The following is a 24,275-nucleotide window of genomic DNA, read 5'->3' on the forward strand; positions in this document are numbered from 1 at the left end:
CGTCTTCCCAATTGTGTGAGTTCTAATTACCTCAGTTTGGCTTGATTGGACTTAAAAAGTTACAGTTTTTGTTGACCACGTTTTGGACTTGATTCTCTGCAGCCAAAGGCTGTTCCTGGGAGAGTTTTTCTTCAGCCAGAAGGTAACCAGAACATTGGGGGCAAAGTTGGAGCTAATAAAGGGACTCTTATTGATTATCTGACTGTGTTGCTTTTGCGCCACGCACCAGGTCATCACAGCAACATTTTTGCTTTTTGGGATACTATAGCATTGAATGTGGGCATTGCAATTGCATCATCAGGGGCAGAACTGAAAAAAAATGATAACTCTGATAAGCAAACAGCGCCTAGGCAGCAGCAAAGAAAGGAGTTCGAATGATGTTGGTGTATATCAAGACTCTTATCTGTTGAGCATCAAGGAAATCAGAAAATCCAGGCAATCCAAATGAATATAAAGATTTATTGCAAGTTCTCTGCAAGAATCTGAACTACTAAAGGTCCAAGCAAATTGGCGGTAGATAAGAGTGAAAGGAATTCAAGGTGGGCGGGATTTAGGTCTCTTATGGGCACAAACCCCAAAAACTTTAACCTTAGACTGTCTACTATTGACCTCACCCCTTTCCTAAGAGGTCTGTAGGGGGCGTGCATAAGCGCACCAACGTGCCTACCGTCCCTGTCCTATTGTTTCTTTTATTTTTCTTTTATTTTTCTTATATGTACTCATTTCATGTATTCATAATTATCTATACACTTTTACTTATCTCGTAAACAATTGACAAATAAATAAAATAAAATAAAAATAAAGGGATTCAAGACTGATGATGCGTTTGATCCTTCCCTCCCTCAGGTTCAATCTAGTCATCTCCTACAATATCCTTGGTTTATAATTTCAGGACTTGCTGCCCTTTGCCAGTAAGGGGCAGTTTGACGAAGCTGGGCAAGCCACCCTAAATGGACTCGACCAACCAGAGCAGACCCCGGTGGCCCCAGAGACATCCTCCTCTTTGGACCAGCTGCCTGAAAGCCAGTCCTTGCAGCTTCAGCCACAGGAGCAGACGGTGGTGGCTACCCCAAGCCTGATGACAGCAGACGACATGCGGCGAGCAAAGCGTATCCGGGTAAGTGAAGAGTTCAACCCCTGGCCAACTTTGCATTTATGTTGCACTCATCTACGGCGGTGTTTCTCTACCTTGGGAACTCGCAGATACGTGGACTTCAACTCCCAGAATTCTCCTGCCAGCATAAACCAAACTGTTATATCCAGGCATGGGAATTAAAAATTTCCTAGTGCCCAAATTAGGGAAAAGTCAGCGTTGGAGTTTTTGGCCCCTTTGGCAACTCATGTTGCTCTTTTATGAATTGTTTCGGGTGGTGGCGAAACCTCCCATGCTGGGGAAACTGGTTACCAGTTGTAATTGATTGTATTTCATTTGAGATCTGGGTCGAAAACAGTAACTGTAAGAGGGACCTTGGAGTCCTAGTGGATGATCGCTTGAATACGAGCCAGCAGTGTGCACTAGCAGCCAAAAAAGCGAATACAATCCTGGGTTGTATAAACAGAGGCATAGAATTACGATCACGTGAAATATTAGTACCACTTTATAAAACCCTAGTAAGACCACACCCGGAGTGCTGCAACCCATTTTGGTCACCATACTACAAAAAATGATATTGAGACCTTGGAAAAAGCTCAGAGAAGAGCAACTAAGATGTTCAAAGGCCTGAAAACTTAGCCCATATGAAAAATGACTGCAGGATTTGGGTTTGGCTAGTCTAAAGAAAAGAAGAATTGGAGGTGACACGATAGCACTATTCCAGTATTTGAGGGGCTGTCACAAAGAAGAGGGGATCAGATTATTCTCCAAAGCACCAGAGGGAAAGACAAGAAACAATGGTTGGAAACCAGTCAAAGAGAGAAGCAACCTGGAATTAAGGAGAAACCAACAGTGAGGACAATTAACCAGTAGAATAGCTTATCTGCAAGGCTCATGGGTGCGCCATCACTGGATGTTTTTAAGAAGAGTCTAGTCAGTCACTTATCTAAAATGGTATAGATTCTCCTGTTTGAGCAGGGGGCTGGACTAGAAGACCTCCAAGGTCCCTTCCAGCTCCCTCTCTTCTAAAGAGTGTGAATTCTAAAGGTTGACAATATTTGGTGATCCTTTCCTGGGAACCTTGGTTTGTATAGGCTGGTTGGCAAGCCGGCATATTCTGGATGAGGTGATGTGCATTAATGGTTTGTTGGCAGCACCATCTGCACATATGTCATTGTTAGAAGACCTGTCCAAAGATGTACAGTGACCTTGACTAAATTACTAAATTTACTGAAAGGCACGAATGTTGAGATTAAGGAAATTCTGCTAAGCTTTTATATTTGGGCAGGGTGGAAAAATTAGCTAAGAGCAGGTAGGTGCTGCTACCTATTGTGCCCTTGTTGCTATTTAGTAGATATTTTTCAAGCTCTCACAGCTGGAAAGCGCCAAGCATCTGATACGCATTTCCAAACTCTAACGGACGTCCCGCCAGCAGCTTAAACCTTTTCTCATCCTGCCTTCTGCAGTGCAAACTAGGATAAATGAAAGCATTTCCGGTAAGAAAGCTGCCCACTGCTTGTTGCGTGATGTGGGTTGAGGGATCCGTACTAATAGTCACTGCTGTTGTTTTTTAAGTTACAATTGCACCTTCTGCCTTGCCTAGATTTCTTTCTCTTAGAGTCTGAATGCGAATTAATATTTCATGCTTGGGAAACAAGCCGTGTTTAACAAGGGAAGAGAAATGGTAGTTCGTGAGTGCAAATTTTCTTTCGGGTTTTCTCCTACTCTGTAGGGGTATACAAAGTCCCTGCTGTCTTTTCCATCTTCTGCTGGGTTGGGGTCCTGTAATTGGAGATTTCCTGTAAAACAGTGGAGAAATAGTTCCTGCCCAATTATTTGCTGACATCAAACACCCCCGTTTAATTATCGAAGCATGCAGGACATTTGAAATTAAGACTGCCACACCAGTTGCGAACTGCTCCCACCCCAGTCTAAAATGAAATAATTCCAACTGATATCGGTTAATCTAGGTGGAAAGGAAACAAATTTGTGGAATATTTTAGTTTCATGGATGTGTAAAAAGAAAGAAAGAGAAGGAAGGAAGGAAGGAAGGAAGGAAGGAAGGAAGGAAGGAAGGAAAGAAAGAAAGAAAGAAAGAAAGAAAGAAAGAAAGAAAGAAAGAAAGAAAGAAAGAAAGAAAGAAAGAAAGAAAGAAAGAGCAAGCTAACAATGAAGTTCCATAAGAAGAATATTTGAAGGTCATATTCTAGAATCATTATTACTTTGTAATATTTGACAGCGAGATGGGTGGCATATAAATTTAATAAAATGAACGAACGAATGAATAAATAAATATGTCCATAAGTGATACTGTACAGTCTTTGGTTTTGCTTTCCTGTTCCGAGTAAAAAACAGGGTTCTGCAAATTTGAGCACATTTTTGTACATTTAAGGGGAAGCATCCTTTTTCATAAAGGGAAACAATGTTAAGAATCCAAACAGTTGCCCAATGTTCTATTCTCAAAGATCCATCTCTTCCTGGGCACCCTTTTTCTGAACTATTACCATCTGGCAGATGGTACAAGATAATAAAAATAAGGACAAATAGGCTAAAAAACAGCTTCTATCCCAGGCCAGTAACTCTATTGAATTCTACTGTATAGTGCAATATTAATGCAATAGCAGGGGTTTTCAATTCAACGTACAGAATGTGAAAGATGTATGTTTGTGTTTATTTTCATAGTCATAATGTACACCGAAGATGTTATTTAATTTCGTTGTATGAGGTGCAGTGGCAATAAAGTAAACTAAACTATTCCTTCCTTATTTAAAGTGTCTTCCTTTACTTTCCCCCCAAAAAACTAGAGTCCAAGTGTTCAGTCATGCAGTATAGTCACCTTGCAATTATTTTTTGGATATTGCAGATGTATCTTTGGGCAAATCTATCGACTTTCTTCTCTTTACACCACCGATAGATGGTTTACAGGTCTTTGTTGCCGTGTAATCTCCTCAGTATCCTGGCTAGTTAACCTGTCCCGTTCTTGGATGTATCATTTCAGAATGCAGCCCTTCAGCACTTATTCATCCGGAAGTCATTCCGTCCGTTCAAATGCCTGCATTGTGGGAAGGCGTTCCGTGACAAGGACAAATTAGACCAGCATTTAAGGTTCCATGGACGGGAAGGCAATTGTCCTTTGACCTGTGATATCTGCAACAAAGGCTTCATTAATAGCAGCGCCCTGGAAAGTCATATGAAGTTCCACCTGGATCAGAAGACCTACTCTTGCATTTTCTGCCCCGAGTCCTTTGACCGTTTAGACTTGCTGAAAGATCATGTGGCCATCCACATTAATGATGGCTGTTTCACTTGTCCTACCTGCAAAAAACGCTTTCCGGATTTTATCCAGGTGAGTTTGGTGGAGGATCAACAATAAAGTCATTTATGGTTGCCGTTCCGTGCGATTCGTGCCTTTATAACTGGAATCTGCAATAAGATCACAGTGTCAACTCATAAAACATTCCTATGCCTGTTTTAGTAGTTGCCATAAAAAAAAAAGGGGGGGGGAGGAAGGAAATCTGGAAGAGCTGTTGAAAGCGAAAGTACATTCCAACTCTTATCTTTAAAAGATTGTAACTAAAATACCAGAGATTTTGCCCCCAAATATATTTAATTGGAGAACGTGAATGATGACACCCAGCCTGGGAATGTGCTCAATTGCAGAATCTGGTTTATGAGACACCCAGGGGAGGGGGGGGGGGGAAACAGGGTCACAGTAACTGTAAATTACTTATGTTATGTATGTTAGAGTTGGCTTCATATGGGGCAATGCCAGTATGTCGCCTCTGATAAATCCTTTGAAGTTTTTTTGAAGTTTGTCTCGAGAATCATGATTTAATTAGAGCAATTGCTGGAATCCTGGCGCACAGTTTGTAAGTTACACATTCTTTTTTTCTTTCCACTGAGGTCTTTTCAACATGGGGAAAAATTGTATGTGTTAAGTTTTGAAATGGATTTTTCCTGTTTCCCAACCAGGTGAAAAAACATGTGCGCAGCTTCCACTCGGAAAAGATTTACCAGTGCACAGAATGCGACAAGGCTTTCTGTCGGCCCGACAAACTGCGACTTCACATGTTGCGGCATTCAGATCGCAAGGACTTCCTCTGCTCCACCTGCGGCAAACAGTTTAAGGTAGTACATCTGAGGATCCAGGGTGGGCAGCTGTGGCAACTTTACGACCTGAGGATTTCAACTCCCAGAATGCTGTTTCAGGAATTCTGGGAGTTGAAGTCCGCAGGTCATAAATTGTCCCACCCCTGTTACAGGTTCTTCTTATCATCATCATCTTTTAATGACCCCCATAATCCCTTGCAGGGTGGAGTCTGGGCAACTGAATGGAGCTAGCAGAGTGTTTTAATGGCCGGATGCCCTTCCTGTTGCCAGTGTGGAGTGTGTTTTTTTCCAGCAGATATATTCCCAGTGTGCCCAGAGAGAAATTTTTGCCTCTACCTAGGATCGAACTCACAGCCTCCTGATTGTGAGGCAAGAGCTCCACCTCTAGGCCACTGAATAGCACTCTTCATTAGGTTCTTATGCAGAAAGCAATAATAGGTTGACGTGGCTGCCAAGGCTCTCTTCAGAAAAGAAACCATCTGTCAACACCTAACTCATGCTGAATTTGGCACAAGTGCCATGTGCCTTCTTGCCTGTTGCATGTGCACAAGGGTGTGTGGGTTGTGCTTTGGTTCAGCAAATTGGGAGCAAATGGTTTGGCGTAACGGAAAGACAGATTGAAAATACGTTACAGAGGAGTGAGTCAACGGTGTGAAGCCTCCAATGGAAGGCCCATTCCCAGACCTGTTTGTTTTGTTGCACTGTTAAGAGTGAGATTAGAACAGGAGTGGGGCATTTCAATGATCAACAGCTTTGTGAAGCATGGACAACAATGTGGAATTCGGGAAATTGGATTTCCAGACTATTTGAAGTGCCATAGATTGATTTTTTCTAAATTAGAGGTGTCTTAACTGAAATTTGCAAAGGAAGCATTTGCTACACATTTTAATATCTTTTAAAGATTTAAATGTATTGTTTTCTATACAAGTCCCCTTACACTCATAATCATCTCAACTTACATCCCTCGATGCTTAACACAAATCTAAATATTCTTGAATTTATCTTAAGTGTCTTAACTCCTGGAAGGATTCTGGTCATAAATCCGGTTGTAATTTCTTTAATATTTTTGTGAGCGTTGTGGATTGATTAAATTCTGTTATCTGTCACCAAACAAATTCAATGGAAGTTTTAACCAATATATTTACTTGCTTTTGTTCATGACTGATGTGCTTTAGAGGTCAACTTTTAAATTTTCCATGTGACCAGGCATTTCGCTTTTGTCTCTTCTCACTCTTCTTTCCGATTATTTTGATTCTGCCCCCATCCTCCACCCCCAGAGAAAAGACAAGTTGCGAGAACACATGCAGAGAATGCACAATCCAGAAAGAGAAGCCAAGAAAGCGGACCGAATTAGTCGCTCCAAAGCCTTCAAGCCCCGGATCGCCTCTACGGATTATGAGAGTTTCATGTTCAAGTGTCGCTTGTGCATGATGGGTTTCCGACGACGAGGCATGTTGGTGAGTTAGATATTCAGGACCCCTCAAAATCCTAGCCTATGAAGCTCCACTATAATGAAAGCTGAAGGTTAAGGTTTCCCCTGTCCAAATGTGGGGCACCATGCTTGTAAGCACTGGACTTTTCCCCTTCAACCGAAAAGAATGAACCTCTGAAAGCTAGATATTTCAAAAGGAATCCTTTATTGAAAGGGAGTGAATCTCAGCACTAGTCAAAGCAGAGTCTAAGATGTTTCCAGGCATACAGTAATAGATAAAGGGAGTTAGAATCCGTCCCCTTATTTAAATGTGGATTTAGTCAAACAAAGAACCAACATGTTAATCCCTCCCCTTCTCTGGGAACGTATCTTAGAAGAGTTCCCAGGGGTATGTTCCAGAGCTGGAATTTTTATGGTCCCTTCTCATCTTGTTATCTCTTCAAGAGGTGACAAGTTTCTAGACATCTGGCTCCAATCCTCCAGTTGTATATCATGTGCAAGTCATACAGAATCAATATAAGATTTAATATATTCAGGGTACATCAAAAAGGATTACTTGTACCAACTTCCCCTCCCCCCTTCTTCTTCCATTGAAGAATGGCAGATACACGGATCTGACAATGCTGGTCTCTTGCTTCCCAGCTGAGGGAACCAATGTTGTATGAAGACCCTTCCCATGACTGTCAGCATTCCAAGTAATAAGTACATCCATAGCAAACAGAACTCCAAGGCAAGATGATTCCTCAAAGAACAGTTTTATTTGGGGATATCATATTGGCACAGACTAGTGAAAACCGACTCTGAGAGTTCCCACGATTTTCCACCTCATTAAAAAGTGAAAGTTTCCCTTTCCCCAAAACAATAAGTCACATTGTCCAATCTAGGTTTACTTCTCTCTTCCTCCACTCTTCAGCCAGCTGTTGGAATGGTCCTTGGTTCACAGGAGAAATTGTTTTGTTTTGGCTACAAAAGCCCAGCTGTCTCTATTCCCCACTCCCTACCCCTCAGGTCCAGCGTGGCAATATTGAAGCCTAAAAAATGGCCTCGGTGAGACCAGCTTCAGGGTTGACAGTGGTCATGTGACGAGCATGAGTGTATGCCAAGACTCATGGAATGCTGTTAATCTTCCCACCAAAGTGGTACCTATTTGTCTACTTGCATTTGCATGCTTTTGAATCGCTAGGTGGGCAGGAGCTGGAGCAAGTAATGGGAACTCATCCTGTCCCACCATGTTTGGGTCTCAAACAGTGTCTTTCACCACTGAACCACCGCACACTCTCCATTAATTAGACACCATTTAATAAAGGCAGTCTGTGTGAGCTTGAAGGGTTTTTTTTGTTTTTTGTTTTAAATTAAGAGCCAGGATGGACAATCTCCAGGACTGAGACTGCATGCAGAATCAAGTTCTTTTTGGAGTTCAAGAGGCTCTTGAAAATGGACCATTGTTTTCCTTCTGCTGTCAGCGGAAAACCATCTTAAGTTGGCCGTCCCATATTTGGAGCAAGGATTATAGGAATATCAAGCAAAATTGCTTTCTTACAGAAACACCCTTTGTTGTTTCCCTTAAATATTGCTTCTGTGAACTTATGGCACTTGTGCTGCCGTCCTTCCTAGGAACATTGGAGCTTCTTCTGTAGTATTCTCGCAAATACCCTGGGCCAATGATTAGATTTAAGAGGAGGATTTAAGAAAAGTCTGGCCATGGATTGGAAGTTTCAAATCCTAATACTATACCCCATCCAGGCACCATATTATTTATTAAAATCAGGCTCTCTTTGGCTGAGAAACAAGAGAGGTACTTGACTCATAAATGAAGTATTATTTGTAGCATGATGTGAATAGGTTCACAAATGGCTTGAAAACAGCCACCCTGTTCATCAAATAAACAAATTACCAGAGGCCCAGAAAAATCCAGATTGTGCTTAACCTTCGTACTTTTTAAAAGGGAGATTTCCCCCCCCCCTTTTTTTTTCTTTTCATCTGTTGGCTTTTAAAACTCAGAATTTACTCCAGTGGATTTATTTAATTTTTGTCATAAATTTGATAGATTTTTTCCACACTGGTGCCTCTGAATTTGGAAAGCGCGTTCAGAGTAGACTCCATTTAATGACTTCTTGATGTTCAATACTATATTGACTGTTGAGTGGGAATTAGTACCGTATTTCCCCATGTATAAGCACCCCCTTTGTATAAGCCACCCCCCAAATTTTTGGACTGTGAAGTTTTGAAAAAAATATTTTATTAGAGAAACAAGTTATGAAGAAAGAAAATTTACAAAGAAACAAAATTCGACGTCTAGATCTACAACTTCGGTCATGACGCCGAAAGCGGTGCGGGCGACGCTAGCAATCTACGCATCGGAACGAGAGTAGGAACGAAGCATTCAGGCCGATGCCTAGCGTATGCATTTCTATCGCGTACTCGCACTCGCACTCGTAATCGTATCATCACTTACAATTTTTACAAAAAAGTATAGCATACTGCTGGAAAACCAGTTTATTCCTACTTTATTATTTTATGCATTTTTCACGTATAAAAAGTGTACCTGCTTTGTATATGCCACTCCCCTACTTTTTGGGCTTGAAAATTTTGGAAAAAAGGGGTGGCTTATACATGGGGAAATACAGTATTTTTGCAGTAGAATAGAATAGAGCTGGAAGGGACCCTGGAGGTCTTCTAGTCCAGCCCCCCGCTCCAGCGGGAGAACCTATACCATTTCAGGCAAGTGATTGTCTAGTCTCTTCTTCAAAAAGTAGATGGACCACTTCTCCATCGGTGTATCGTCTGGGTCTTCTTCCTTTAGGATTCCTGGATCTCTGTGCCTTATTGTTGCAAGAAACTAAATATAAGGTTCTTCGTTGTAACATAAACCGTGGTTCATTTTGTGGCTCTAATGCTTTTTTTTAAAAAAAAAAGTGATTTCCTTTTTTTTTTTAAATCTTAGGTGAACCATTTATCAAAGAGACATCCTGATATGAAAATTGAAGAAGTGCCAGAGCTAACGCTGCCTATCATCAAACCTAACAGAGATTATTTTTGTCAGTACTGTGATAAGGTATGAACTGAACCCACCTCTATATCGGCTGCATTCAGGTAGTCCTCGACTTACGACAGTTCACTTCGTGACTGCTCCAAGTTACAACGGCACTGAAAAAAGTGACTTATGGCCATTTTTCACACTTATGACCGTTGCAGCATCCCCTCTGGTCACGCGATTTACATTTGGGTGGTTGACAGCTGATTCACATTTACAATGGTTGCAGTGTCCCAGGGTTCCTGGGATCCACTTTTGTGGCCTTCTGACAAGCAAAGTCAATGGGGAAGCCAGATTCACTTAACAACTGCGTTACTGATTTAACACCTGCAGCGACTCACTTAACAGATGTGGCAAGGGGAGTCATAAAACGGGACAAGCTCACTTAACAAATTTTTCACTTAGCGACATAAATTTTGGGCTCAACTGTGGTCGGGACTCAAGGACTACCTGTACATGGGATTAAATGTAACTGATCTGGGGATTTTCTTCCTTCAGATTGAATTATTATTTGCTCAGAGGACCCAAAAAGAGGAATTTCTAGGAGACACACACACATGTCTCACATACTTTTTAAAAGAGAATAAGCATATATTTTACCTCTGGAAATCCAAATTGCTCTTTTATTAGAAGATTAGAGTGCTTTGAAGATTGAAAGAACTGCTGTATAGAATGAGGGGGAACTGTGTTATATAAGGCATACTGTATTATCTCTTTGGTTTTCCATTAGCAATCTCTAAAATGTGATTTAAAAAAAAATAAAAATCAAAAACCTTTGGCTACTCAACAGACCCAGATTAACTAATAAAGCTATCATATTGAAGGACACATGTCATCTGCTAAGGCGAATGAAAAGGCTAATGTTTAATTCACACATTCAAACAATTAGTCTTGATCCCTCAAGTAAATAAGCAGGTAGAATAGAATAGAGATTGTTGTACAGAAACAAATAGCAGGCATGGTTCTATTAAAAAATGCTATTGTGAAATATATCTCTTAGATACATTTCTGGTCAAAGAACAGTAAAGAGAATAAATGTGATTCTCTTTTTCATAAATACCTTTATTTGTGAAACTCCTGTTACGTTATATTAAAACCTCTGTTGTCTTTTAACTAGTAAGGCACCCTCTGGCTACATGCTAGTCACTGCGTTTCCATTTAGTTTACCTGGGATACTCAGTTTGCATTCTAATTATCATAAAAATGAAATAAATTCCCTATTGATTAGTGTCACAAGAAGCACTAATTAAGGAAGCCCCTAAATAAACTCTTTATTGCTGGAGTATATCTCCCAAAGTTTACAAGTTTTTCATTTCCTTTCCCTTCCTAGACTAGGATATAAATAAATTAAATATGGTGGGGTCCTTAGTGATCTCTGACCTTGCTTGTTTTCTTGCAGACGCTTCCTTACCCAGCTAGGTAACATTATCAGTGGTAGGAGGGAGCGAGGTTTGGTTACATGTTCTATTAATAATGGTTTTCTTCTCGTTCTTACATGGAATTTGACTGTGGATTTCTAACTTCTCTTCTCTCTTGCCCAGCCACCCAAATCCACCTATTTGTATCTCCCCGTTTGTATCTAGACGAGGTACAAGGTAAAAAGTAATAAGTGTAATAAGATTGGGACTGGGTTCGGGACTTCTGTCCTCACTGTGAGTTGTGTTGGGGGAGGGGATGCACGAAGGGAGGCTCAGCCAATCTCATTGTACACATGTTGTACAATGACAATAAAGGTAATAACTAAAAGGAAGCTGTCATGTAGAGGATCTAATAAGTCACCTTCCCAGGGAGGAAGAAAAGCTTCATTGTGGGACACCATCTCCGTTCCCACAGCTCCCTGTTCCATCGTTGCCTTCTCCTCTATCTTCCCTGAGCCTTCACACAGCCCAGTAGGCAGGTCAGCAATCGGGACTCAGGACCCCGGACAGCTCCCGGTACTGGGCAGCTGCTTGGCAATTTAGAGATTCGGGTTAATGTCAGCGTTCCAACTAACCAACTCCAACTCAGTAAACTCCCAAGACAGGCACTTCTTCAAAGTTCCATTTTATTAGAGTTGTCGTATTGGCACATCTGGGAAAACCCAAATCTGAGAGTTCCGGGTTTTCTCTTCCCAAAAGAAAGTCAAAGATCCACCCCCTGCACCCACCAGTCCATCACACGGCCCAATCAAATCTTCGTCCCAACTGGAGACCTTCCTCCAGGCACTCCTCTCCAGGTGCAGGGTGACTTGTCCTTGACTTCTAAGAAAGAATGTTGTTGAGTCTAATCTTCTACTCTCTATGAAATCCCCCCTCCCAAATTCCCAGGCACAAAATGTGCCAGCCTCGAAGCTTCCAAGTAAAATATGGCTTCCAATATGGCTGACAGAAGCAGCCTTTCCCAGAAGTTGTAGCTGGCTGTTATTTCTTCTGAAACAATTAACTTCCTTCGAACTATCATTGGTTGTCACGGCAAGAGAAAGGGAAGGTGAGGTGATGATAGTTATCTATGAAGTGGCCTCATTTCACAAAGCCGTTGTGGCACAGCTACGGATACAAACCAGAAACTAGCGTGATCACAGCGCCGTATTAATTCAGGCGGAGAACAAACGTGAGAGCTTGCGTTGTTACAGGAAATGCCACTCCAAAACTCATTGTTTTCTCACTGCTTCAACAGCTCCCTCACACATCTGTCGGTGTAAACACAGGAGCAAGCCAACAACAAATCTGCTTCTGAGTTGCCACATAACAGCTGGTGGAAGTAGAAATTGTTATCCAAGGGTCTCCCTGCAGTTGGAGACCGGACTCTTTCAAAGGCAGTGCCTGGGGTTATGGATTCATTTTTCTCTTCTAGGTTTATAAGAGTGCCAGCAAACGGAAGGCCCACATTTTGAAAAACCACCCAGGTGCAGAACTTCCTCCCAGTATCCGAAAGCTGCGCCCAGCAGGCCCAGGAGAGCCGGATCCAATGCTGAGCACGCACACCCAGCTGACTGGAACAATCGCCACGCCGCCTGTTTGTTGTCCTCACTGTTCCAAGCAGTATAGCAGTAAGGTATGGCGGGTATATGCCTTTACACCCAGAGGTTTTCATGTACCCACTTCACTCTATTTTTTTTTAAAAAAAATCTGTAATAATTGCATATGTTGTTGTTGTTAGTCACTAAGTTGTGTCCGACCCATCATGACCTCATGAACGGCGTTCCTCCAGGCCTTCCTATCCTCTATCATCCTCCGGAGTCCATTTAAGATCACACCGACTGCTTCAGTCACTCCATCCGGCCACTTCCTTCTCTGCCATCCCCTTCTTCTTCTTTTGCCCTCCATCGTTCCCAGCATGAGGCTCTTCTCCAGTCCTTCTCATGAGGTGGCCAAAGTCTTTGAGTTTCATCTTCAGGATGCGGCCTTCTAAAGAGCAGTCAGGGTGGATCTCCTGTAGAACTGACCAGTTGGATCCCCTTGCAGTCCAAGGGACTCGCAGGAGTCTTTTCCTCCAGCACCAGAGTTCAAAGGCCTCCATTCTTTGGTGCTCGGCCTTCCTTAGGGTCCAACTTTCACAGCCGTACATTGCAATTGCATATACTTGTGTAATATGAGTATTCATTGGATGTTCCCTCAATGGTTCTGTTTCTTTTAATTAGGCTACAGCTGAACATATATTAAGCAATTTTGAAGCCCGGCTGTCGTTCCCTCCCATTCTATAGTCTTGTTTCCTGAAAATACCATCACCTCGTTTAAAATGGTCCATCTAAGTTCACTTAATTTTAAAAGATCATCTTCCATGGTTTACACTTCTCACGTTCCATATTCAAGCTGCATGCAGTAGACCTCCTTTCAATATTAGTATCAAGAACTAAGATTTCCTGGTGAGCTTGGACTTTCCATTGCTTCCACAACGATTCATTAAAGTTATGTAACTTTTTCTAGTAATTAAAGGAATGTCTTTTGAGAGGCTTCCTGTTATCACCCAAATTATTTCCCTATAGCTCTCTTGACAGCAGAAGAGAAGTGGTTGCCGGAGCTTCTTCTCGTAGAGCTGGAGCTAGTTTTAGAGATCTGTCTGTCTGTCTGTCTGTCTGTCTTGTCTGTCTGTCTGTCTGTCTAACACTATTTATAAACTGCCCCCAATTCTAATGTTCTCTGGGCAGCAAACAGCAAAACACAGAAAACGCAAAGGCAGACAATAAAATGATTGATAGAATCAAGAAGGACAGCCCTAAAATATTTCCTGTGATGGATACCCACATTCATCCTAGGGCCAAAGTCTTAGTGAAATATTACAGTTTTTCACCTGCTTGCAAAATGCAAGAGGGCTCTGGGAAAAAATGTATTTCAGGGTGTGGGGCTACCACAGAGCAGCACAGTCATCTAGCCATGGCCTTGTGTACTTCTTCAAAGGGGAGAGAGAATTCTCAGCAGCTTCTGTGTAGATGCATGGACTGGATAGACTCATTCCGTCCCGGCAAGACGATGCCTGAACACCTTGAGGCTCAGTTTTTGTAAAACAAATTTCCAAGTTTGTTGTTCAGAGCTTGAGAAATCAAGACTTCGTGCCAGGATGAGAGAAACAGTAAATTTAGGTTGTGCTCCCATGTATGGACTGCTGTCTATATTTTGACCTGACTGAGGAAGATGTCCACAATCAGAGCTGATATTTTTTCCCCCATCTTCTAACATTCCTTCTTTCTGCTTCTGCACAGACCAAGATGGTGCAACATATTCGCAAGAAGCACCCGGAATATCCCCAGATCCCAACGAGCACGATACACGTGCCACTCACAACCGCAGTCATTAGTGCCACTCCTGCTGTCCTAACGGCTGACAGCACTTCCGGAGAGACCGTTGTGGTAAGAATTCAGGGATATTCAGTATTTGGAAGATCCGATTAAATAAAATAGCCAGAAAAGGCCAATGTCAGCTATGGAATTCATCTCTGACACATAGTTGAAGGAAGTGGGAGGGAGTGATGTTAATTGAGTAGCTCTTAGTAGACAAAATATATTATTTTGACAGTTCAAGGTCACCGAGTGTGGCACAGAAAGAATTAGAATATATTGTGGGATTGGTGCACGTGATTTATGATGTGAAAGAAAAGGGGTGGGTGTAGGTTGAGTCTTGCGGGAAGCCTGGGAGGAAACTTTAGTTTCAGAATTCCACAGCCGTGCCAAGTTTAATAAAGCACTTTGAGATTATGGTTGTCTCGGAGTTACTGATTGGAAGGGATAATTTCTGGAACCCTGACAGCCAAAAGATTATAGAGGGTTTTTGTTTCATCTTTAGATACTAGGATGTCTGTCTGTCTGTCTGTCTGTCTATCTATCTATCTATCTATCTATCTATCTATCTATCTATCTTTTATCTATCTATCTATCTTTCTATCTTTCTATCTTTCTATACACATAGACATATATACATATATATATATATATATAGTGTGTGTGTATATATATATATATATATATATATGTATACACACATACATACATACATACACATACATACACATACATACACATACATACATACATACACATACATACATACATACACATACACATACACATACATATACACACATATATGTATGGCATTCAGCTTTGTTCGGGTATTTTCCCACGTCATTATAGTTGTGCTTTTAAAGTTGTAGCAATGTTCCAGCAGAATCTCATCTGCCATCTTCAGGCTTCTGTATAGTGTTCGTCTGTGAGTCAGAGTTTCATAGCCGTTTCAGTTTTAAATTTGGGGCTAGCCTACCGCTGCGCCAGAATGGTTTTTTCTTCATCCTGATTGGTTTAAGAAAACAAATATACATATACATATATATTATATATACATATACATATACACACACACACGTACACACACAATTTAAAACTGTATAACAATCTTCCTTTCCCTGTTTTCCCCTTTGTAAAGACATCGGATTTGTTGACTCAAGCCATGACGGAGCTGTCCCAGACTCTGACCACTGACTACCGAACCTCGCAGGGTGATTTTCCACGTATTCAATATATTCCTGTATCACAATCCACAGCTGGCTTGCAACAGCCCCAACATATACAGTTGCAGGTTGTGCAAGTGGCTCAGGTGAGTGGTGTTTGCATTTCCTAGAAGGCAGGGGACTGGCTTGTGACAGCAATGGCGTTGAGCATCTCAGGAATGGAATGGAATGGAATGGAATGGAATGGAATAGAATAGAATAGAATAGAATAGAATAGAATAGAATAGAATAGAATAGAATAGAATAGAATAGAATAGAATAGAATAGAATAGAAAAATTCTTTATTGGCCAAGTGTGGTTGGAGACACAAGGAATTTGTCTTGGTGTAAATACTCTCAGTATACGTAAAAGAAAAGATACATTTGCAAGAGTCAAGAATCATAAGATACACCACTTAATGATAGTCATAGGGTAAAATAAGCAATCAAATCATACTAGGAAATAGTTAGTATAGATCATAAGGATACAAGCAACCAGGTTAGTCATATGGTCACAAGTGGGAGGGGATGGGGGATAAGGAGTGATGGGAAGATTAATAGTAATAGTACTGCAGACTATCTGTAAATAATTGGACAGTGTTGAGGGAATTATTTGTTTAGTGGAGTGATGGCAATTGGGAAAAAACTGCCCTTGTGTCTAGTTGTTCTGGTGTGCAGTGCTCTATAGCGTCATTTTGAGGGTAGGAATTGAAACAGTTTATGTCCAGGATGTGACGGGTCTGTAAATATTTTCACAGACCTCTTTTTGACTCGTACAGTATACAAGTCCTTGATGGAAGGCAGGTTGGTAATAACTGCTTTTTCTGCCATTCTAATTATACTCTTGAAGTCTGTGTCTGCCTTGTTGGGTTGCAGAACCGAACCAGACAGTTATAGAGATGCAGATGACAGATTCAATAATTCCTCTGTAGAACTGGATCAGCAGCTCCTTGGCACTTTGAGCTTTCTGAGTTGGCCAGAAAGAATATTCTTTGTTGTGCTTTTTTGATGACGTTTTTGATGTTAGGTGTCCATTTTAGGTCTTGTGATATGATAGAAGCAAATATTATATAAAACTGAGCTAAATAACAATGGAATAGCAGTTATTCCCAGGAGGAACATCAAAAGGTTGAACCAGGATCTGGGTGGGGCAGGACAAGATTAGATTAAATCCAACTAGGACACAACAGGGCAGTTGCTAAGTGGCAATCTGTATTACAAAAGGTATCCTGTTAATTAAGAACGCCTTAGCAAGAGTCTATGGAGTTTCTAAGTCATCCATAGTTGTCCCCAAAGTGCTTTTTTTTTCAAGAGGCAACTTGACTTTTTGGTTTTTCTTTGAAGACGTTTTGTTTCTCATCCAAGAAGCTTCTTCAGCTCTGGCTGGATGGTGGGGAATGGAAGGATTTACGCTCCTTACAGACAGCTGGTCATTTGCATCCTTTTGAGAGGATCGTAGAGGCCACTTGGAGGTTTAGCTCTGTCCTCAGGGTCACCAGTGTAGTGTAACTGGGTGCGCGGCCTTCTTGGAACTGCTGAAAGGACTGGAGATAGAGGATGTCGTATCCTCCCCCCTCTGTTGAGAGAGGGCTGTTCAGTTTGGACCCGGATGGCCTCTTTGACCCCTCTTTCAAACCAGCAGTCCTCTCTGTCCAAAATGTGGACTTTGCTGTCTTCAAAAGGGGGTCCTTTATCTCTCACACGCAGATGGGCTGCTGAATCTTGTCCTGATGGGTTTGTTCTCCTATAATGTGCCATGCCTCTTATCGAGAGGTGCCAAAAGTTGGAGCCAAGCCTTTGAGGATGTAACACTGTTCCCTGTCATTGAGTGGTGGTTTATCTCTGTCATGTGGTTACCCTTGGAAAGCAGGTGTTGGCACCAAACTGATTCTTGACCTTTTGGGCAATGAAGAGAACTTTTGCAGAAAGAATTACACGGGTTGACTTTTAAGACTTGTAACACTGAAACCACAATTCTAAAGTCAACTTGGATGTTACATGTTTTCTCCTTTAATGTTTTTTTATTGAGTATAACCATTAAAAACATTGAACGTGGTGGTCTTCTTTGACTTTGTATATATGTATATGAAACTATATATATATGGACATGTTTTTTCCTGATTCCCCAGGCTACCTCACCTCACCAGACCCAGCATTCCACTGTAGATGTTGGCCAGCTTCATGACCCTCAGTCATACACCCAGCATGCTATCCAGGTACAGCATATCCAGGTCACCGAACCAACCTCTGCAGCCCCATCATCTTCACAGGTAGGTCATGCAGTTGTGTATCATGTCTAAGACGCAAGGACATCTCAAGCCAGCAGATAAGGTGGTCCCTAGAGGTAAACCACTTAGAGACGGCTGTAAAGCGCTGTGAAGCAGGATATGAGTCTAAGTGCTATTGCTACTGCTGCCAGTGCAAAAGCCCAAAGTGCTGTGCGCAACATTTTACTTTGGAGACAGCAATGCCTTACAGCCCCTCTCTAAGTGGTTCACAAAGTCAGCCTACTGCCCCCAACAATCTGGATCCTCATTTTATCGACCACAGAAGGATGGAAGGCTGAGTCAACCTGGAGCTGATCAGGATTGAACTGTTGGCAGTCGGCAGAAATAGCCTGCAATACTGCATTCTAACTACTGCCATCGCGGCTCAACGTGATGATACAGTGCTATTTTTGAACTTCAGTAAATGCAGAACCTTGACCCTAAGTTCCAAATCGTTTATTTAGAAATATTCTAGCCAACTATATGGATGTTCTTGTTGCACTGCAAGGCTTTGGTCACTTGGAGTTATCTTGATTAGAAATGAAAAGGTTGTTTGCGGCTCTGTAGTTTTATTTTTCAATCATTCTTTTCAACAGAACAGGATGAAATAAAACGCTATAAATGAATGAATTAGGACGTTACTGTTTACTGATTGAAAAGCTCTGTGTATGAGTGAGAGATGGGAATTTTAGACCCATAACAAGTAACTTTAGTTCTTCCGTTCCTGGAACGTCTTTCCCTTTGTTACTCCAGGTTGGCAGCCAGCCCTTAAGTCCTTCCCAACCAACTCAGCAGGAACTCAGCCCTTCCCAGATACAGCCAACCCCCTCCTCGCAAAATCAATCACAGGCAGGTTCTTCAGTCCAGCAAGCCTATCTTCCCAACACCTGGAACTCCTTCCGCACTTACCGTATGTACCAAATATGCTCAGCGATGCTCTTTCGCTTCCCTGTAAAAACCACTTACGCCTCATTCTTAATTTCTGAGCTACGCTTTGATTGAAGTATTGTTGAAGTCATCCGGAGAGAAACAAAACCTCTCAGGTTCCTTGATATTTGATGCAACATTTCCTTTCCCCAGCTTTGGGCATTTTCACTCGCATTTTCACTCATCTGATCCATGGGGCAATATCTGGAGAGGTATAATGGCCTAGAAGTGGAGCTCTAGCCTCACAATCAGGAGGCTGTGAGTTCGATCCTAGGCAGAGGCAAATATTTCTCTCTCTGGGCACACGGAGAATATATCTGCTGCAAAAAAAAAAAAAAAAACCCTCCGCATTGGTGACAAGAAGGGCATCCGGCCAGGAAAAACTCAGCTCCACTCAGTTGCCCAGACGTCACCTCGCAAGGGATTATGGGGTCATTAAAAGAGGATGAGGCTACATACCTATTCCACTCTCTGTTCTGGGAGTTGAAGTCTACTACAGGTCTTAAAGTTGCCAAGGTTGGATACCCCTGCTTTAGCATGTCAGTCATGTCTTGTTAGAGATAATGAACGGGATTCTCTCATCTTTTCTCCCCCAGCCTCCGAGATTCAGATGATGACAATCCCTCAGGGCCAATACGTGATTGCAGAGACAGCTGTGGGTCCTCCTGTCACCACGGTGACCACAGGGCAAGTCAAAGCAGTTGCCCAGGTAAGAAGCGAAGGCGCAACCGTGACTGAGATGATTAAATATGTCAAGGCTTTTGAATAGGCCTTTTCGGAAACAGGCACATGAGTGTTATAGGCATGGGAGATTATAGTAAAGGTGTAATGTATTTAATAGTCCATGTCACCACTGCTGCAAGGGTAGCCTTTGCCCAAAGATGGGAAGGGAATGAAATGCCAGACGAGATGGAAATAATCAGGAAAATTTGGATGTGCGCAGAAATGGACAAATTAACTCAAGAATTAAAAAATAAGACTGAATCTGCTTATTACAAAATTTGGGAGGAGTTTTACCACTGGTTGAAAAAAAAGAAAGGAATTAGTGTATTAAAGATGACTAAGGTTTATATATATATGTATGTAAATTTGTATTACTCTTTATATTTGTCACTTGATGATGTAAGATAAGTTGGTATGTTGGGATGTATGCACCACGTTCATTATTTTTAAATGTTTTTTTTTTCTTTTTGTTTGGCATATGAGTATTTTCAAGCTGCCAGAGTTGCTGACAGTTCCACTGATTAATTGTTCTGTCAGGAAATTTCTCCAACCTAGAACCAAGGAGAAATTTCCTGACAGAACAGTTAATCAGTGGAACAACTTGCCTTCAGAAGTTTTAAATGCTCCAACACTGGAAGCTTTTAAGAAGAGATCGGACTACCATTTGTTTGAAATGGTGTAGGGTCTCCTGCTTGAGCAAGGGGTTGGACTAGAGGATCTCCAAGGTCCCTTCCAGTTCTGTTATTCTATTCTAATTCAATAAAGCAGGCGCTTTGAAATAAATTCTTTGACCATCTCTGAGGAAAATATGCATCACTTGGAGCAGAAGACATGTTGCCAATATTTTCTTTTGTGGGTTAAATTTATGTGCCACTGTCAGCAACTCTGGGCAGCTTGGAAATACTCATATATTATTTGGAGCAATAATTGATAAATGAGTATGTTCATTATCATACCATACAGACTGGCCTCGACTTACAACCACAAAAGTTGAGCCCAAAAGTTCCGCTGCTAAGTGAGAATAATCGTTAGGTAAATTTTGCCCCACTTTACAACCTTTCTTGCCCTAGTTGTTAAGCGAATCACTGCAGTTGTTAAGTTAATAATACGGTTGCTCAGTGAATCTGGCTTCCCCATTGATTTTGCTTGACAGGTCATAAAAGGGGATCACATGACCCCGGGAACACCATGGCAACCATCGTAAATATGAGTCAGTTGCCAAGTGTCCAAATTTTTATCACATGATCCTGGGGATGGTGCAATGAAAAAAGTCACTTTTTTCAGTGCTGCTGTTTAACTTCAAATAGTCACTAAACTAATTACTTGTATTAACTGAAGGCTTTTTTAAGGAAAGGAAATACATTGTCATGCCCCTTTCAGAGTCAGAATCGGGAGGAAGATGAACAGCTGACAGGGCTCCGTTGGCTGTGGAGGAAACTGGGGAAGGGCAAAGTCCGGGTGGACAGAGCAGGAGAGAGATAGAACAAGGGAAAAGGATTTCAGAGGAAGACCCAGGCCCACCCCCTCTTCATCCTAGGGCACGCAGAGAGGAATGGAGAAGGGAGCAATGTGGGTTGCGTGGCTTACGGGGGAGGAAAGGGCCCTGATTCCCTTCCTTAGCCACACCTGGGAATTAAAGTTTATAAGAACTGAATGTGGACTGTGGCAGCTGCTGGGAGCAAACGTGACTTTATCCTGTGTTGTCTTTGCTTATCTGTGTTCCTGGTGTCTTCCCGACCATGTGAATTTTGTCATGCCTTCACATTCGGAATTCTTGCTCCTGCCCTGCCAGACAAATTACCTCAGTTTCGCTTGATTGGACTTAAAGTTACAGTTTTTGTTGACCACGTTTGGGATTTGATTCTCTGCAGTCAAAGGCTGCTCCTGGGAGAGTTTTTCTCCAGCCAGAAGGTAACCAGGACATTGGGGGCAAAGTTGGAGCTAATAAAGGGACTGTTATTGATTATCTGACTGTGTTGCTTTTGCGCCACGCACCAGGTCATCACAGCAACATTTTTGCTTTTTGGGATACTATAGCATTGAATGTGGGCATTGCAATTGCATCATCAGGGGCAGAACTGAAAAAAAAAGGTAACCAGGACATTGGGGGCAAAGTTGGAGCTATTAAAGGGACTCTTATTGATTATCTGACTGTTACCTTTGTGCCATGCTCCTTTGGGTCATCACATACATGTGTATAATGAGAGTGAATTTATGTGGGTTTCTTTTCCCCCCAGACACATTATGTGATCGCTGAAAGTCAGCCCGAGCTGGAAGTCAAGCCAAACCTGTCTCTTTCGAGCGGCATGGAAGTAGATTTGTCTCAGCCACCTGTCCATGCCGACTCTTTGGACTCGCAAGCGGCCAGCGAGCAGCAAACGACACAATACATCATTACGGCCACCAGCAACACCAACGGCGTCGGTGACCTGCACATTGAAAAGCCATGACCTTGGTTTGCAGCAAAGAACAAAAAATATGCGGCCCAAGGGACGTTTGAAATCTTCATCCCAAATAGCGGAGGCGCCCAAGAGCTCTTTGACAAAGTATATTTGTACACCCTTGAAGTTCTACCTTACACGCTGAGGCTTTGCAGAGCATCAGATCTAAACGAAACCCAGGCAAGACCTTACAGGACGCCACCGTTCTTCTGGACCCGGTGCACAAAAATGGACACTAAGCCTCTTCTAGACCTCTCCCCCAATTGATTCTGCCCCCACTTCCCCAATTGTGGACAGATTTTCAGCAGCGGAAACAAAGTTGCTGAGCACACAACCATTGCCAGAGTCTATCTCTCGTGTACATTTCAGTTGCTTACACTTCTTTCGGCGTTATTATTATTATTTTCCTAAAGTTGCCTGTGAAAGAAGAAAATGCGCAGCTGGAAAGGGAGAATTAAAATAAACACGCAGCCTCGGAACCAAGACTCGATTACCAGCCATTCTTTCCTGACTGTCGTAGGACAAAGACGACAGTGAAACTGTGAAGCTGTGCAGAACGCAGTTAAATTATTAAGAATTAGGTGGTTGGTATTGTTCAAATACCCCCGTGTTTACATAACCATCTGCACTGCCCAAATATTCGGTCCTAAGGATGAGGATGAGGGAAACTTCCTTGGAGGCCCCATAAGCCTCATGAAATGAGTTTGAAAAACACACAGTCTGAGCCATTTCTGTCTTTGATTGTGTTATGTCTTTATGAAACAGGGATTCACCTTCCTTTTCTCCTCAAAACCAATAAAAAGGCTCAGAGATGGTTTAACATGTGTGGTGGCTTTCAGTGTGTTGATGAACGATGGGTATGAGAAGGAGGTGAATGCAGAACAAGCCAAAACTTGTTTCTTAGGCTTGTCCTAATTCCGTTGCTACCACAAGGAGACTTTAGTGTTGGAAAATAAGCTCTAACCTCTTTCCGTTCTGGACAGGTTGCTATGCTGCAGCTTCAAATCTTTTCTTTCTTTCTTTTTTCTTTCTTTCTTTTCTTTCTTTCTTCACTCTTTTTATTGTGGCTTGTGCTGCAGGAAACATACCAAGGGGAAAACAGACTTCCATGTTGGATAAATGGTAGATTTTGAAGGTAGTTTCTGTTCCTCTTCAAACTTGCAACAAGCATTTATTTAAAACCAAGTGGAAAAAATAAATTTTCCTGTTGCTTTGCTAAGATCAAGAGTGCAGCTTTCTTACCAAAGGACTGATATACACACGCGTACGTGTGCACGCACACACACACACAATTTTTATTGATCCCCTGGCATTTCTTCTTGGGATGCTATTGTGAAATACAGTAGATTTATTCCAAGTACTAAATTTATTTTCTCCAACCTTTGTGATGCAATAAATGGTGTGCGGCACAGAGCAGCTTTATCCTTTCATTCGAGGGAGGAAATTGATTTAAATAGCAATAGATGCTCAGCAGTCATACATAGTCAAACTGATTGCTCCAAAATGTATCTGACAATGTCTCTTGTAAACTAATCCCAGTGAGATCATCGTGCAATAGAAACTGGAATTGGAGGGGTGGGAATAGATGTTCCTTAAAGTGGCACTTATTTTGTAGCTAAAGCCCTGTATTATTACTGGTTTATTCATTCTACAAGCAGACAGTTAGCTGTAATCACTTGAATGCTGTGTAATTATAACAGGAAGTCTGTAGAGATTCTCCGTCACCGGGTCATGGTTGTACCGAAGGTGCTTTTTCAGGAGGCAACTGGTCTTTCTTGTTTTTTCTTTGAAGACATTGGTTTACTAGTAAAATACATGGGGAAATCCCATTGGGGACAAACCCAATTTGAGTTGGGTTATGCCTCCATGAATTCAGAGAGCAAAACGGAGACATTGCCAGCAGATTTGGAGTGCACACATTATGTTTATGAGGGCGCCAACTTTTTGAGCCTGCCTTACCTACTTTTCCTGGTAAAATACATGGGAGAATGCCATTGGGGGGCAAATCCACTTAGGGTTAGGATTTTGCCTCCATCAATTTGGAGAGCAAAATGGACATCGGCAACGGATTTGGATTATCTCTATTTTGCAGGCTCGAAAAGTTGGTGCCCTTAAGCATACCCATGCATTCCGCACCTGTTGGCAATGTCCATTTTGCTCTCCATAGACAGCTTTATGTACATTTCCTGGTAAATGTCTTGTGAAAATCACATTGGTGGGTAAATCCACTAAGGATTAGGTCTCTGAATTTGCAGGGAATGTCTCAGTGGTGCAGTAATTTAACTACTGGA

The 24,275-nt window shown here is 41.9% G+C and overlaps 2 protein-coding genes across 3 annotated transcripts in view; one reads left to right on the top strand and one right to left on the bottom strand.

Moving 5' to 3' along the window:
- PRDM10 (PR/SET domain 10) overlaps positions 1-22,804 on the top strand; it is a 58,304-nt gene extending 35,500 nt beyond the window's left edge. For both annotated transcript variants that reach the window (XM_026709035.2, XM_026709037.2), the window contains exons 11-22: positions 893-1,117; positions 4,092-4,439; positions 5,066-5,221; positions 6,481-6,660; positions 9,580-9,690; positions 12,502-12,702; positions 14,348-14,494; positions 15,564-15,734; positions 17,756-17,896; positions 18,647-18,803; positions 19,417-19,529; positions 21,781-22,804. In XM_026709035.2, coding sequence (XP_026564820.1) covers positions 893-1,117; positions 4,092-4,439; positions 5,066-5,221; positions 6,481-6,660; positions 9,580-9,690; positions 12,502-12,702; positions 14,348-14,494; positions 15,564-15,734; positions 17,756-17,896; positions 18,647-18,803; positions 19,417-19,529; positions 21,781-21,993 — 2,163 coding nt within the window. In that variant the 3' untranslated portion in view covers positions 21,994-22,804. The remainder of the gene's footprint in view (positions 1-892; positions 1,118-4,091; positions 4,440-5,065; positions 5,222-6,480; positions 6,661-9,579; positions 9,691-12,501; positions 12,703-14,347; positions 14,495-15,563; positions 15,735-17,755; positions 17,897-18,646; positions 18,804-19,416; positions 19,530-21,780) is intronic.
- Positions 1-24,275, bottom strand: part of ZBTB44 (zinc finger and BTB domain containing 44) — a 366,779-nt gene that overhangs the window by 197,900 nt on the left and 144,604 nt on the right. The gene's annotated exons all lie outside the window — the stretch shown is intronic.

The sequence above is a fragment of the Pseudonaja textilis genome, chromosome 9, assembly GCF_049901715.1.
Source record: "Pseudonaja textilis isolate UNSWEBS1 chromosome 9, rPseTex1.2, whole genome shotgun sequence".
Taxonomy (NCBI): domain Eukaryota; kingdom Metazoa; phylum Chordata; class Lepidosauria; order Squamata; family Elapidae; genus Pseudonaja; species Pseudonaja textilis.